At 39.4% G+C, this 16,396-nt stretch overlaps 1 protein-coding gene across 1 annotated transcript; it reads right to left on the bottom strand.

The window, feature by feature from the left end:
• Positions 1 to 367: 367 nt before the first annotated feature.
• Positions 368 to 15,709, bottom strand: LOC104062195 (cytochrome b5). Its single transcript, XM_009564235.2, has 5 exons — positions 15,508 to 15,709; positions 6,677 to 6,805; positions 4,972 to 5,001; positions 2,452 to 2,486; positions 368 to 1,499 (listed from the first exon to the last, which is right to left on the bottom strand). Exons 1-5 carry the CDS (start codon positions 15,643 to 15,645, stop codon positions 1,421 to 1,423), a joined length of 411 nt encoding a protein of 136 aa, XP_009562530.2. The 5' UTR covers positions 15,646 to 15,709; the 3' UTR covers positions 368 to 1,420.
• Positions 15,710 to 16,396: the final 687 nt, after the last annotated feature.

Below are 16,396 nucleotides of genomic sequence, written 5' to 3' on the forward strand. Positions count from 1 at the left end.
CTCATGTTTACAGTTTACCATCTTTCAATTTGATTTGAGTTGACACAGGGCCTAAACTGCATGCATCTTCCTTGGTGCTGCCAAGGGGCAGCCCTTGGAATAGTGTGTCCAGTCCCAATGAATGTTAAGAGTGCCAGAGCTTGTATGGCCAAACCACTGCTAAGTTACTGGCTGATGTTGAGGTCATGCTGATGAAAAGGTTTATCTATGCCAACTGCTCCATAATACCCTTCCCAACTTTTCACACATGGTTTCTCTGTATAAGGAACATACACGCTGCATTTCACAATGCACCAGTAAACAGATATGCAAGAGCATCCCTTACAAGAGCTTCAGAAAAGTTTGAAATGAATGTATTTAAACCAGCAAGAGTAAACAACTAAACTTTTATTCATGATCATTTACATATGACTAAAAATGTTCAACACAAAATGCAAACTTTCAGTTGTCTGGTATTTATCAGTGAAAATAAGTCATCTCTTTGTAGTAAAGCACCAAGGAACACATCACAGAGCAGTGAGAAAAGTTTTACGTATTGGATTTTCCCCTCACAATGTTCATGAAAAAGTCAAAGATTTCATAGAAGTCTAAAATTTCCAGAAAAAATTCTACAGTCACCTGAGTGCTTGGCAGCAACAGTATTATTTAGTAGCAGTTAAATTACTTGTAGTGGAATTCACATAGTATTTTCTTCTACATTTTTTGCAAAAAAGGGCTACTTTTCACAAAACTGAGATGTAACTAACTGGGCCAAATGGTGGGTTTCACACTGTGCCTGATTTTTTCAAGTGGAGCCAAACAGAACAACTTGATAGTAGGAGTATCCACAACTATAAGAGCAGGTGTTAAGAGGAAAGGGAAAAAAAAAAATCAGCTCATTATAGCCTTATTGGTATGGTCCAACTGCTTACAGGCACCTATACTCACTAGTTCGCTCAGCTTTTTCCCCCCATTACATTTAATTAGCCTTTCACTGAAACATACTACATTTAGCTTAAAAGTAATAATATTGTTTTCTTAAGTCGCATACATGGACAAACACATGTACACAGTTTTGGTAGTCATTTAAAGCTGTAAAATTTATATGTAAAGAGAGTCCTATGGACCCCATAACAGATTAAAGAGAAAATCAGAATCAAGAGTTACATAAACAATAATATTCTAACACAGAAACCAATACAGTTATTCATTAGAGAATAAAATTGTTACATGAAAACAGAAATGCTGCCTTTTTATCACTTCAGAATAGCAAATAAGAAGGCAACATTAAGAAAAGTGCACAGCAGAAAAGAACTGTTGAGTTTTCTGAAAAAGTTTTATTTTTCTTCAGACATCAGGCATCAAACACCCTGAAATATTTTTTTACGATTGCTTATATTCTCTCAGGACGAGTCTCTTGCACTAGTTCTCAGTAAGGCGCTTACTCTGACATGTAGGAACGATACATCAGGGCCACGATGACTGCTGCTATGGCCGGGATCACCCAGTTGGACCATGAACTAGAAGAAAGTTTTTGAAACAGCAGTTTAGCAAGTGATAACCAGCAAACTTTTTTTAAAAAGTTACTGCTTAAAAAAGCCTTTCCTCCTTGCTCCAACAAATACATCAAAATTAAGGCAACAGAACACCTGGACTGGCAAGCAATACCCTAGCCAAGTAAAAAACCTTGTACTGTTAAGGCCTTCTATGAGAGCTTACAAGAAATATGCTTATTAAAGAAGAGTAAAATGCTAGACACATTTAAAGTCATGGTGTGCTGCCCAGAATATCATTCATTCAGAAGGCATTTAAGTAGCAACATTGTATGACACTTTCAAGCACCCAAGCTCCTCACGGAACAGTCCTGTGAGGCTTTAGCAATAGGCAACTGTCAGCAGGATATAACTTTTATAAAGTTTGATTCAATAGTGTTCCTAAGTGTCATCTGCCTCTGTGTCCCTACCCTCCCACCCCCCAATTCCAATAGGTTTTTCCTTCTTATGGATACAATCCTCTCCATAGAATTATAGAATGCTTTGGGTTGGAAGGGACCTTAAAGATCACCTCCTTCCAACCCCTCTGCCACTGTCAAGGACACCTTCCACCAGATCAGGTTGCTCAAAGCCCTTATTTGCCTTAGATGAGCTGTTCATGTCCCTAAAAAAGTCACCAATGGCACCAAATGTCTTCTATTCACTTGATCGCCTCCAGAAATGGAGGCCTGTGCAACATAAGCCATTTGTTAGAGACTGACATACATCAATGCGAGAAAAAGAAAAAATCTAGGCAGTAAGCTAACATGCTTGTAAAATGGTACACAGATGCCAACTTGGACTTTGCGTAGAACAAAATTTTTCACACACCATTTCACTGACATCTAAGCTTCTATCAAGCAGAAGCTATCCAGTTTTCTAAGCTTCAGAAACACAATCATGAGGAACTTCAAGTCTGACATCACATGTCATACTGTACCTGGAATTGGACTGAGTAGTGGTAATGAGAGTTTCCTGGAAAGTAAAGCATAAAAAGATACTTACATCAGGCAGACACTCTTTATCTTAACCAACCCCACAATATCTCAAAATTCACAAAGTGGGACTAATTTAAAAACAACTTAATGCATTGCATTTGGGAAGCACTCTCATATTTCCTATAACATTCTTATATTACAAGCTTGCTAGCAGCAGTTTCTGTAGTCAACATTGCATCAGAATTTATTAAAAATATATATAATTTTATGAATTTTTCTGCAAAGTTTCCATGAAGCTAACTTCAAATTCCAGTTACATTTGAAAAGTTTTAGTCTCCTAAAAGACAAAGATCTCTAACCGGTCTAAAATCTAATTTGAAATACACTGAATTAATAAACAAATACTTCTTATATGGGAGTCACATGAAGAAAGCTTCCAATTGATATCCAAAAGCCTCATTAAACTCATTTTTAGTGTGGGGTTTCAGACTGCATAAAATTATTATAGCTGTTTTTGATATTGATTTGGACTTCTATTCAGTTTCCATTGAAAAAGTAACACTATAAGACCAAGCCCCAAATGGGTGCATGTGCCCAATTTATATGAAGACTAATTAATTTGAATACTACTAATTGCACATGGCCCTAAGTGCATTCAAAAGTTCCATCATCAAAACTGTACTTCAATTTAGGGGTACAAGATCCATCACAGAAAAATTATATTTCTTCAGAATTAAAATGCTTGCTATTCACTTAAAGGGCAAAAGATTCCCAACATCTTCCCACAGATTCAAGCAGGCAAAGCACCCAAATCATCACAGGTCTACATGTGACAAATACATTTAAAAGAATAAGACCCAGTCATTACATCTATAATGGTTTTGTGAACACCTCCATGAAAATTGAATCCCAAAGCTAAACAGCATGGAACAGCTTCTGCCCACACTACGCTACCACGGCTAATGCCTTCTACAATAGACTTACACTTCCAGGGCCAGGGGTGGTTCCCCCAAGACAATAAGAGGAACACGGCCCAGCTCATCAAAAACCTGTTTTTAAACAGTATGATATCAGACGTACACCAAGGGTACTTTAAATACAGTGCAAGGACAAGAAGGACATCTGACACCTCCTACAAAGCCACCGCTGAGGGCCTGGTCTGCTACACAGCCAGAGCACAAAGCAAAGTGAAACTCCCTTATCAGCTACACCCACACATCCTGCTGCAGGGAAGCGCCCCAGCTTCCTTCTGGAATGGCAGAACAGATATGTGCAGGTAGCACGGATACCATGACCAGCACTAAAACAAAAGGTATAAAGAAACAGGACTGCAGCAAAACAGTCATTTGGATACATCTCAAATCCAAACTGACCACACCTTGATCCAACTAAGGACTTCCGTTTAGCAAATTCCTGTGAGCTTAACGAAGGGATTGTATTACTACAAATTGCACTGGGCAGCCTGTTTCTCAGCTGCATTTACGCTCTGTTCTTACAGCTTAAGTGGAAATTGCCCTGAATGTCAAAAGAAATCTGAATAGCAGATGTTATTCTTGGTGTGAAGAAGCTCTGAACTCTAGTTACCACTCCATTTTTTACTTTTATCAGTTCTAGCCTTTGACTAATAGTAAGAGCAACTGCAATAGCAAACATTTCAGTGTATCTACACAGGTTTTTTAATGTTCCTTCCTTTAACTTATTTATATTATTGGAAGATCTTACAAGTGATTGTTTCTTAAAAGTAATCTCTCAAATGGGAGTAACATACTTACTCCTACAACACTTCATTTAAAAATAATCTTCAACTATTTTCTAAGCACACTGCTGTACTGTTAAGCCAGCCCTTAGCAAACAACCTCTATGCACTCAGCAGTAGTAACTATACATAATTCCCTATGCACTTGTTCCTTTAAGGGACACCTAAATTTTACAAGTTTGATATTTGAGTGCCAACTCAACCTTATTTTTTTCAAAACAAGGAAAAAATTAGAAAATAAGTGCAATACTGCAATGGCAGGACACTTGGCAAAATTTACTGAAACAGATAGGAAGTAAACAGTAAGTAAACCTTGACAAGTGTTCACAATTGCAAATTAACCATCTATAATACTATATACCATATAATACTGTGATACTCTACATTCTCTGCTAGTGTCACTGATCTATTGTTAAGCACCACATTTTTCCCCACAAACATTTTCTAGTTGAATTCATTCTGTCTATAAACTGATTTTTTTTCCTTAAACTGAACACTAGAAAACCATTGGCTGATTCTAGACTCACCTTTTTGCTACAGTGTAATGCTTAGTAACCTCTTGGTTCAAACCCACCAAATTAAAGACAAGAATAGCTTACCAGGAAGAATAGATTCAAACAGATTAACAAGTTTGAGAGATTTATGATTTGATACACTACACTTAAAACAAGCTGAATTATTTTTGCCTTTGGGGGTATACCATTTAGAGAGACACTATCTCTAAAGCCTAAAAGAAACCATGTAGCATTTCAAGAAACACACTTACTGTTGGTTTCTGAAGCTTCGCTCTATCATCCTGCAAGAAAACAAGGATAAGAAATATTTAGAAAAAAAACCAAAACATTCAAATAACATTTATGACTAAATTCAGTTCGCAACTCTATTCTGTTAATGTGTACCTATTTTTACCTAGGAAACACACTTGCAAAAGAGCAGATGTCAGCGTATGCTTTTAAGCTAACATAAACAAGATCATTTCCATAAATACTACTTCCCTGTATACAATAAAGAAATGAAAATTGACCCTAACATATTTTACCCTTCTTGTGCTCATGTTTTTGTATTTTCTTTGTCTCTAAACAGCACACGTAACCTTAGCTTATACTCCAATTACAATCACATTAGTATACTACTACCTAGTCTACTTTTACTATCAGCAAAATCAACTAACGTGTTTTGGTCCAAGGTCCAGTACAAAGATCCAAAACAACATAGATCTTTCATAAACTCAAGAAGTTTTATTTGAAATAGTCACATTCATTTCAAAAAAAAAAAAAAAAAGCCCAACAGTATCTAATCGTGGCACTGCCATATTTGTATATTAAAATATCGAGCTGTTTCATAGCAAAGGCAAACAGCCACTTGTCAAACTGGACTGGTAGTCAGGTTAAGAACAACCCGACTGTCATCAATTGCCATCTGAAATAGATGACAAGCCTACAAAGTTACACATGTGCATCACAGTTAAATTTTGTATTAGGAGAAGCATTAATACACTATTAATACATTAAATACATATTTATCAAGAAAGGATGTAAGACAGAAGATCAAGAATCTTCCTGTAAAATGTGCTAGGAAAGACAGTGATATTTACCCCAAATGCAAGACAATAAAAAATACACAAAACACAAAAGAGGAAAAGAGAAGAGACAGGGATGGGCAGTAGATGGGCACATCAACAGCCTAAGTCTCTACCAAGTGGTTTTCAACTATTCATATACAGGAGAGCTTAAATAAGGCCTATCTGAAGGAAGCCAAGGCAGCAGTTCAGTAGATAAAATAAATCCTTCAAAGCTAGAGGCAGCAGAACAGTGCTTGTTAAAAGTACAGGAAGTGTTAAAGACAGTGTAGAAAAGAGGAAGTGACAGATGATCCAGTGGTAACTGATCATAAACAACCCTGGGAACTACAAGTAGGGAACACTGATTCAGCATAAAACAGAGGGAGCCAGAGAAGGGGGATGACAGAGCACTAAACTAGAAGTAAGACACTTAGATTAGCCATTTCCTAAACACATACATGAAGAGCCAGGACTGTACTTCTAGATCCAGATGGACATATTTACAATGATGAAAGAATTAAAGCAGCTGTTAGTAATCTCTCTACAAATTGACAGAAGAAAGGTCTAGGCATTGTGACATATTACCTTCAGGGGTTTTATGGAGTCATGTTATAAAGCTTACAAGGTACACCAAAAATGGCATGATTCCATATTCAGTTAATTCAAGAAATAAGCTACAAAAAAATTTCAATGCAGCAGATTTTTAGATCTAACTATCCTTATGATACACTAATCAACTCCCTTCACAACAGAAGAACCTATCTCCACTCCAGGTCCATCCACAAACAGCTGCAGGGCTGGCATCCACCCAGACTAGTAGCTCTCCTTTACTTTGAGGAGAATTACCAGAGAAATAACCAGACAAAAACATCAGAGTGAACAGCAAGTACTGGTACTCTCACATACTCACCGGATGAAGTTCTCCAATAATAAAGGTTTCTGACAGTCCCCTTGCATCTGAGGAATGGCCAACATCCTCAAAGTTTTCAGTAGCATCCCCCCCAGCTTGCTCCCTGAGGACCTCTTCACCACCTGGGTGCTGCAATTTTAAGGAATTTGAATTTGTTATTACACATTCTAAAAATGGAAATTCTTCATCTCTGCACTTCTAAAAATAAAACCCCTGTCCTTGCAAAACCAGCTGCTAGACTTTAGAGCAAACATAAGTCTCTCCAAATAACCAGAAAGCTTTGTATATTCTCTGAAGCCAATACCAAGGAAGCCAAGTCTCTACTCCATCAGTGACAGAGCAGCAAGAGGCAACACCCATAGAAACTAAAACATTTGGAACATTAGTAGACTCAGCCAGTCAATCCTTATAGTCCAACTATTATCTCAAGTTCCATTCTGTGCTCTTGCTTCTGGAGGAAATGAATATATTTTTGCAAACAATGATTTAAACAACAAAAGAATTTTGACAAGACATGCAAGCTGCAGCAGGAACATTCCAGGTAGATATAACAAAAAAAGCTATTCACAGTAAGAGCAATAAAGTACTGAAACAAGCTGACAAGGGAGCACGCAGGACCTCCATCCTTTGAGACTGCCTACTCAATGAACTCCAAGTTAATGCTAGAATGCTAGTTTGACCTGGGGGGCTAGACCAGATAACCTTCATGGGTCCTTTAAAAAAAAGAAATTTATTGTATGATTATTAGTAAGCCAGTTAATTCAGAACTTCTTAAGCACCACTGAAAGCTTATACAAGACAACAGAATAGCAGTTTGGTTTTTTTTAGCAGAGTATGGAAACCCATCTGCAAGTATGTAATACCTCAACCCATCACCATTCCCTTCACCTAAATCCCTGCTATCTTCTGTCAGTTTTCTCAGCATAAAGTTATTCATTTATACAACAGGTATGTAACATGCCACAAAAATTCACCATTCAACTTCTAAGTATAAAATTACTACACAAATATTGGAAATTATTAGGCCAGCAAGTTGAAAACATTTTGGTAGTAACGCCTTGGATTAAGGCAACCATAAAATAATTTCAATCACTTTACCAGTGACAAAGGAAATAAGACATCGGAAATATAATTCTCTTTTTAATGCCTCTGACTACAGAATATAAAGATGATGAAAAGAGGCAAACTTTCTACTAGTTAGGGTTATCATGCCTGGAATATAGCTGAACAGAAAGGCTACGCTTAGACAATAGATAAAAGAAACGGCATGAACTTTTCTGCTTGTCTACATAATTCAGGTTAGCATTACTTCAAATCCAACATATTAACGTCCTATTCATCCCTTTCTTCAAAAAAGAAAATAATAAAACCAGACTCATTCATAGAGGTCAGGAAGATACCATTACTACCAGTTTCCAGCAGTAGTAGTACTGCAAAACTTGAACCTTCACAATAAAGGGAGACATTTAACAGATTTAAGTATATTGCTTAAAAAAAAAAAAAAAAAAAAACCCAAAAAAAACCAACACACAAAAAAACCCCACACTTTTCTGAAGATCCAAGATACTACAGCTAGAAGGGTAAGGGATCCCTACCATGACTAAGCAAAAGCAAGGATTAAGCAATTGATGGAGAGATTAGGGACAGCAGCTGAGCCAGGGGAAAAAAAAAAAAAAAAAAAAGGTTAAAAGAGTGCATGCAGAGTAAAGATTACGCAGACAGACTTGTAAATATGGCAAGCTCACCAAAATCCTGCCCTTGAACCCATTCTGATAAGCATTTAGGGAACAGACTGGAAAAGAGTTGAGGGATCACTCAAGTTCAGTGCCTTGAAATGTAGTCATTTAAGAAGCTAAATTTGAGTTTATCAGATTTTGCCACAACTAAGTCTTGAAAGAATTCCCTCAGCAACATGGGCTTTGGTTCTCTAGTTTCAATTGTTTGGTGTTTTTTTTTTTTCCGGGGGGGGCAGGGGGTGGAGTTTGATTTGTTGGTTTGGGGATTTTTTTTTTGGAGCTTTTTTTATGCCATGCTGAAGAACTGCACTCTCAAAGTAGAAAAACATATGTAGCTTCTTCAGCAGAAAAGAAGGCAAAATCCCTTGGAAAAAATGCTTAACAAAGTTGACATCAACAAACAGCAAAAGGCACCAAAGCTCAACTACTCATAAAACACTGATAGCGTGAGTAACACGTACACTCAGCCATGCACTGCAATGAACCCAAATCCTACTCACAAGTAAATAACACAGTAGTTACTCCAGCAGCTTGTGAAGTTCATACAGTTTACACTCGTGCCTCCCCAAAAATCCATTGATTAAACAAGTGGATACCTACGAGCAGATCTGCATCTACATTAAAACCATTTCAGAGAGTACTTAAACTACAGTCAGCAGGATGCTGCCTATAGAGCAATTCTTTGTGCCTATAGAACAACATATTTGTTCCCAAATCCCTCCACATCGTTTCACTACGGAGTAATCATGTAGCTATATGAACATCTTCTAAGAGGCACTCCAACTTTTCTCTGTCATGTTAGGTTTTGGTTTAATTAGTAACTAGTCCTTCTGTCTGCAAACACACAATATTAGTGTTTATGCAGTGACTGTGACCAACCCTCTCGGTGGCAATCACACACCAGTTGAAGGGGGAAAACTTGCCCTGATCTCCGCCACCGTATCAGAAAGACTGGTACTGTTTTTTCCTCGTATCAGCAAGACTAAGGGAGAGAGGATCACACATGGAGGCCCCATCATAAGATGGCGTTACTAGTAACATACTAGTCATACTGAAAAGTACTTTGAAACTGAACACTTTTCTTTTAGATGGCTCCTCTGCTTAAAGATGCAAACCTGCAATCCCTAATGAAAGGGAGTGACTAATGTCTTACAAAGGGCAAGAAGTGACTTTTCTGTCAGTGGCTGAGCATTTTCCATGGTTTGATGAGTTTCCTCAAGGTTTGTTTATACAGGCCCTTTGTTCATACTTCGGCATAGTAAACAACGCTTGCTACCGGAATTTCTCCTTCAATCAAGAGCCTATGGATAGACTCTGGAACTGGAAAGCCTAGAAGATTATACAGATAACTCCTAAAATGAAATCCTGATGCTACAAATACCTAAAGAGCTTTTCATGTAAAAAATAAAATTGTGACTTAAGGAAAATGAAAAGCTTTTGCTGATAAATCAAGCTAGTTTAGCTCATTCCTAGGACACTCCCAATATAACAACATAGATATCTAAGTAACAAGCCTAATAGAAGCCTATATAAAGCCAGAAGCAGTACACAGCGTGGACGAATACCTAACAGGAGCACATTAGAAAGTTTGAGATAAAGCAGATAGTTAAATTCACTGCTTTCATGTGGGTCAGAGGTCTGCGATTATTTCATCCTGAATGCCTATAACCTCTTCTCCCCCTCACCACAGTCATGCAAGTTTCTTGGTATCATAGTTCAAGACTCTATTAAAGTATAACTAATTCACAGATACTGCCCCCTCCCCCTTCCCACAATGGGGGAATCAAATCTGGAGTGCCATTTAACTTCTGGGGAGAATAGCAAAGATCTCCTCTAGTGGCAGCCTTAGAAATTCAAGTTTTGCTTTCTGCACTACAGGGAACGAGCAGCAGAAAGGAGCAGCAACAGAGCCAAAAAGACCCTGAGAACCTCAGCTTTAGACACACAGGCCAATACATTTTTGTTTTAAGGGTACTTCCACATAGTCTGAAGAATCCTCCACATTATTTCCATTACTGAAGTTACATGACAGAAATTCTGTATTCATGTAAAAAGTTTTAGGAGCCTAAGAGAGCAGATCTATTTACAGAAATGTATTTTTGAAAAGCATCATCAGGGTTTTCGATGAACTGCAAAAGAAATGCTCAGAAGGTGGGTGACCGCTTCCCGTCTTAGTGATCTTTTTTTATGCAAAACGTTGCAAACTGCAACTGACTTGTAAGAAGGGCTATTTTCCAAGCTTTTCCAAATCTTCCTTAAGCTCAGACAGAAGCTTGCAGGAACCAATAACACTGGTAATGATCCTTAGACTGCAAGTCTCTGAAATAAAAATTCACACAGTACACTGACAGACTTCAAAACGTGAGAGCGCTGGCACATTTCAATGTAAGCTATTCATCACCTTAAATACCGGCTGCTCCTCCTCAGTATCATACTGGATGAATGTCACTTATCACCACACAGTGCAGAGAACATTTTTCATTCTGACACAGTAAAACAATATTTGTTCTTCTGCACTTTATTTGACCTGCAGTGCAAAACACGTTTTGTGGGAAATGTCCATTCAGTGCATGAAAGTACAAGTTCACACCTCAGGAAAAAAAAGAAAAACATTTCCATTGGCCACTAACGTTTCCACAGAATTATGAGAACACCACAAAGTGAAGTAACCTAAACAAAGTTTGTATTAGAAGAATATTAAATACATATGATAGTTATTTTCCAGAGTAAGGAACTTCTCTCAGGTAGAGATATTCTATTCTTGTTAGCTTCTCTGCCTAACTGAAGGAATCCAAGAAGGTTCCCACAAAAGACATAGAGAGGACTCTCGCCACAATGGGAAGAGGGTCAGGCCACTTAGCATTTCATTCTTATATTTACAGGCCCAGCTACTCTTGTTAAATTCATTAGATTGATGTTAAAGCCTCACTAGTGGGACTGCTTTATTAGTATTTCTCCATAGTTTATCAAGCATTACCAACACACTTAATTCATTGAATGGCATTTAATATTATTCAAATATCTTACAGATAATTACCTATAGCCATAAGAACCTGCTGTAAGTACACGTGCATTTCTAGTAGCCATTTTCCCTTAAAAGATGCAGGACCTGAAACTATTAGAAGGTTTCCCAATTTTTTTTGTAATATATGTCCAACAGCCTTTAAATGAAAGAGATGATATACAAGTTTCTGGTCTCAAGAACAGCTTTTCATATCAACAGCTTTCAGATACTGCACTTCAAAAGCTGAGGTCTCTGGATTTTCTCTCCTAGAGAATATACTTAGATAATCAAAGAAAATTCAGAGGTACGTATTCAATTTATGTCTTCCTGAGATCTGCCACTTAAATATATGTATATATATTAAAAAAAGCAGTTGCTGGAATTTTCATCTTCAGTAACCCCTAGGATAAAAATGTACAAGCCCCTCCTCTTACAGCACTTAAATTGTCTTTCAAAACATCTTTAAGGTTTCTCCTTAAGAAATCAAGCTGATGTGGTCACAGCATGCGATGCCTCCACTCCTCTTCAGCCTCACCATTCCCAACACACACTAAACATCTGCAAGCCCTATGAAGATATAACAGCTGGACAGAGGAACTATACCCTTTAAGTACTGAAAGGGAGTGAAAAGCAACTGCATATTTTCACTTATTAGGCATGAGAACATTCAGGGTGTCTTTAACACAGACGCACTGTAAAGCTTTCAGCTTCATAATCAATAAGAAAACATTTTCATACACTAATGCAGTGGTTGGAAAGACTGCTTGTTGAATTAAGAAATGGGACTAGTAAAGTCAGCTCCTGTTCCTGGTTCTTCACTCCCTACTAAACTGATGGTTTTACTTATTTACTACTTGGGAAAAGCAGGATAGAGGTGATGCTCTAGCAGTGCATCCTCTGTAGTACTACTAGACTATTTTAGTAGCCTACATTCCATTACTAAACTATTTTAAGTTTTTCTATTTCTGCAAGTATCTGCAAGAAATAAAACAGAGTTTAACCATAACGTTATTGAAACGGTCAATGTAACCACCACTTCACTGAGAAAGCATTTACCATACTCTGGAATGCACCAGCAAGAGGCTGGCTCCAATTTCTCCTCATCTGTCACATGTAAATGCCTCAGGGTATCTGGCAGTGTCATAAGAATTAGCATATCACTGTATAAAGCAACCAGGTATCAAAAGCACTCAAAGAAAGGTAAAATAAGCGTCCTATGAAACATTTTAATCTAAGAAATCACAAACAAAATTAACATGACAATATCGAACAGCTTTCCATGTATTGTAGTTTTATTTAGATACCTTACCGAAAATAGTTATCCAATCATATTAATTTATTATCTCAGAATAGAAACCAAAATTTCAGCTCCAAAACAAGCCATATTATATTAGAAAGCTGTTTAGTGTGAGGCTAAATTTTAACCCACATGTACCAACTGCAGACATCCCACAACTGTCCAAGAAACAGCCATTTAACTGCTTCCAAACTGAATTCTTTTGATATGATGCTAAATTAGCTACACAGTCCAGAAGGCTGAAATGAAGACTTCCTAGGAGAAATCTGCACAAGGTAGTGCCTCACAGCATTCACCAATTTCATCATGCCTCCTGAAGAAAGAGGCTGTCAGCTTGTTTGTGCAACTACTTAATTCGAAAAGCTCATTACATCCTGGATTTTTTGTCAAGTGCGTTTTTCTCTTCTGTTGTGGTGTGGATTCCTCTCCACAATCTGGAAGCACTTATACAATTATGTATCAGCCAAAACTGATCAAGTTTCCAAGAACAGCTACTTCAATTTCTCTGGCTGCATGAAAAGCCGCATTCTCCTTCAGGGCTTCTGTAATTAAAATCGGCCTTGTCTGCATAACCAAACAAACATTTCCATAGCTAAAGGATGAAGCAAATCAGAGTCAAAGTTTGAAGAAAAATAATCAAGGAAGAGTCCGTAGATTGGTTTCACAATCTGCCTTGCTGAAAAGCCAAACAATTTCTGTGGGCACACAGCTTACGAATGAAATATCTGTGTCAACACTGCTTTTGGAAAAAATTGCATTTCGACCTCTTATTTGCAAAATGCTCAAGTTATACTTTGAATTTTAGGCATTTACAACCACAAAAATCAAGATGCGGTTACAGCACTATGGAGGCTTTAAATTCATACAATGGTTTGGGTTGGAAGCGACCTTCAAGATCATCCAGTTCCAAAGCCCTTGCTATGGCCAGAGACACCTTCCACTAGATCAGGTTGCTCAAAGTTTCATCCAAACTGGCCTTGAAAACCTCCAAGGATGGGGCATCTACCACCTCTCTGGGCAACCTGTTCCAGTGCCTCACCACCTTCTCATGAAAAAGATTTCTTCCTAATGCCTAATCTAAATCTCCTCTCTTACAGCTTAAAACCATTACCTCTTGTTCTATCGCTGCGCTCCTTGATAAAGACCAACTCCACATCTTTCCTGCAGGCCCCTTTTGGGTACTGAAGGCTGTTACATATTTCATACCACAAGCATACTGGAAGCTGCAACTATTGGTGTACCCTCTTTCAGCTTGAAACCATTAGCCTCCATCCTCTCGCTGCACTCCCTGATAAAGAGACCCTCCCAAATTCTGCCATATCACTACCAATCTGAACTGTATTCTCAAAAGAAATTAAATCTGTAATAACGATTTTTAATTGAATGCTAGGTCTGCGCAGACTGAGAAGACTGGGAGCGAAGGGGAAAACTCAAAATACCACAAATAAATGCCAGTTACTTCTAATACTGAAAAATATTACTCAACACTTGCCTTTCTACATCTTGACAGAGCAGCATCTTAGACGAGAAGACTCCGAGGAGAACTTATAGTAGCCCTCCAGCAGCTGAAAGGAGCATACAAGGAGGGAAGACTTTTTACACGGGCATGTAGTGACAAGGTGAGGGAGAATAGCTTTAAATTGGAGGGGAAAAGATTTAGATTAGATGTCAGGAGGAAATTCTTCATGATGAGGGCAGTGAGACACTGGAACAGGCTGCCCAGGGAAGCTGCGGATGCTCCCTCCCTGGAAGCGTCCAAGGCCAGGTTGGATGGGACCTTGAGCAGCCTGGTCTGGTGGGACGTGGCCCTCTCCAGGGCAGGGGAGTTGGAACTGGATGACCTTTACAGTCCCTTCTAGCCCAAACCATGCTATGATTTAACCCAGTCACTAAACTGCTCCTTTATTAACCATGACTATCAATGATTACACCAATCACTCATCACCAACACACCATCAGGAACACCAATCGCTAACTAGAGGCGGGAGGCACCTCCACCAGGCGCCTCAGCAGAGTCCAAATCCCACAGCCCCACACTCGCTGAGCGCACCCCAACTCCAAGACCAGGGCTGGGCAACACTGGGAGTGATCTCCATCAACCGTGTGCAGTGAGACCAGAGCTGAGAAAGACTGTATTTCCCACTTACATGCGCACGTATAAGTTTTCCCAGAAATCTTACACATATTCTATTATTTACCAAGGACTGATTTTAATGTTATCGTGAACTTCACAACAGTCAAATCTCTCGCTAACTCGGAGCTTTGGAACCAGCTCTGTCTGACCTCGCGTTTGAGATGGGGAAAGACTCCAAGCAGAGACTACGATAGAAAAATAAACAGCTGTTCAGCACAGATCATGCTTCACACAAGACATTATCATCTCCGAAGAATGAGCAGTGGCTGGGAATAAAAAAAAGAATGTTTGAACAAAAATCAACCAACCAGCCACGCTATCAGAGGGACATTCTACTTAACTTTAAAACTATCATTTCTTAGATGAAACATTGTCTAACTTTAAAAAAAAAAAAATCATTATTCAGATGAAACATTCAAACTTTCTAAGAAACATCAGAATTTAGATGAAACAGTAACTTTAAAAAACTAGCGTTACTTAAGCGAAGCGTTCTAACTTTAAAAAAATATCGTTACTTAGATGAAACATTCTTACTTAAAAAAAAAAAACACTATTACTTAGATGAACTTTAGCCCTACTTAAGCTTAAACCAAACCACCCCACTTCTCGCAGCATTAACCACCTCTTGCGCCCCGGTCTCCTCGCTTCTTCCCCACCCACCTCGTCTAGAAACTTGGTGATATCGTAGATGCGGTGGTGCAGGATGATCCAGGTGCTCTGGCTGTTGTTGTGCTTCTGCACCTCCTCCAGCCGGTAGTAGCGCCCCCGCCACGACTCCTTTTCGCTGGATCCCACCATCCTTCCACGCTCCCCAGGACCCGCCGCCCCGCGCCCGGCTATAGCCCCGCTCCGCCGAGAGCAGCCCCGCCGCCGGCCAATCAATCAGCGCCCGACGAGGGCAGCCCCGCCTCCGACCAATCAGCGCCTGCCGCCCCCCGCTTGCCGGCTTTCCATTGGTGGATCGAGATGCCTCTCACCGGAAGCGAGGTGGGGAGGGACTCGGCGGGCCCGGCCCGCCCTCTCCCGTCACGTGACCGGTGGGTCATGTGGTTCCCGCATGGGGCTGGCGAGTTAAGGGCGAGCGGCGACTGCCGCCCGGCGAACTCTCGGGTGCCTCCAAGGAGGGGTGAGCGCAGCGCTCGTCGCCTTTGGCTGCCAGAGGGATACTGACATAAGGAGTAGTTACTGTTACAAGAAGTGGAATAGCTTTTATTTAAGCTTAAGTAGGGTTAAGTTTCATCTAAGTCCTTGTGAGATTTGAAAGCTAGACAGAATGTCCTGCTGGTGGCATGTTTTCTTTCGGACAATGTTTTTTCCAGCCACTGTTCATCCTTTGGGGATAACGTTTTGTGTTAAGCATGATCTGTGCTGAACAAATGTCACTTCTGTTGTAATCACCTCTGTTCGGAGTCTTTCCCCTATCTCAAACGCAAGGTCAGGCAGAGCTGGCTCCACAGCTCCAAATTGGGATAATGGAATCATCGAACAGTTTGGATTGGAAGGGACCCTAAAGATCATCCAATTCCCCTGCCATGGGCAGGGACATCTC

The sequence above is a fragment of the Cuculus canorus genome, chromosome 2 (assembly GCF_017976375.1).
Source record: "Cuculus canorus isolate bCucCan1 chromosome 2, bCucCan1.pri, whole genome shotgun sequence".
Classification (NCBI taxonomy): domain Eukaryota; kingdom Metazoa; phylum Chordata; class Aves; order Cuculiformes; family Cuculidae; genus Cuculus; species Cuculus canorus.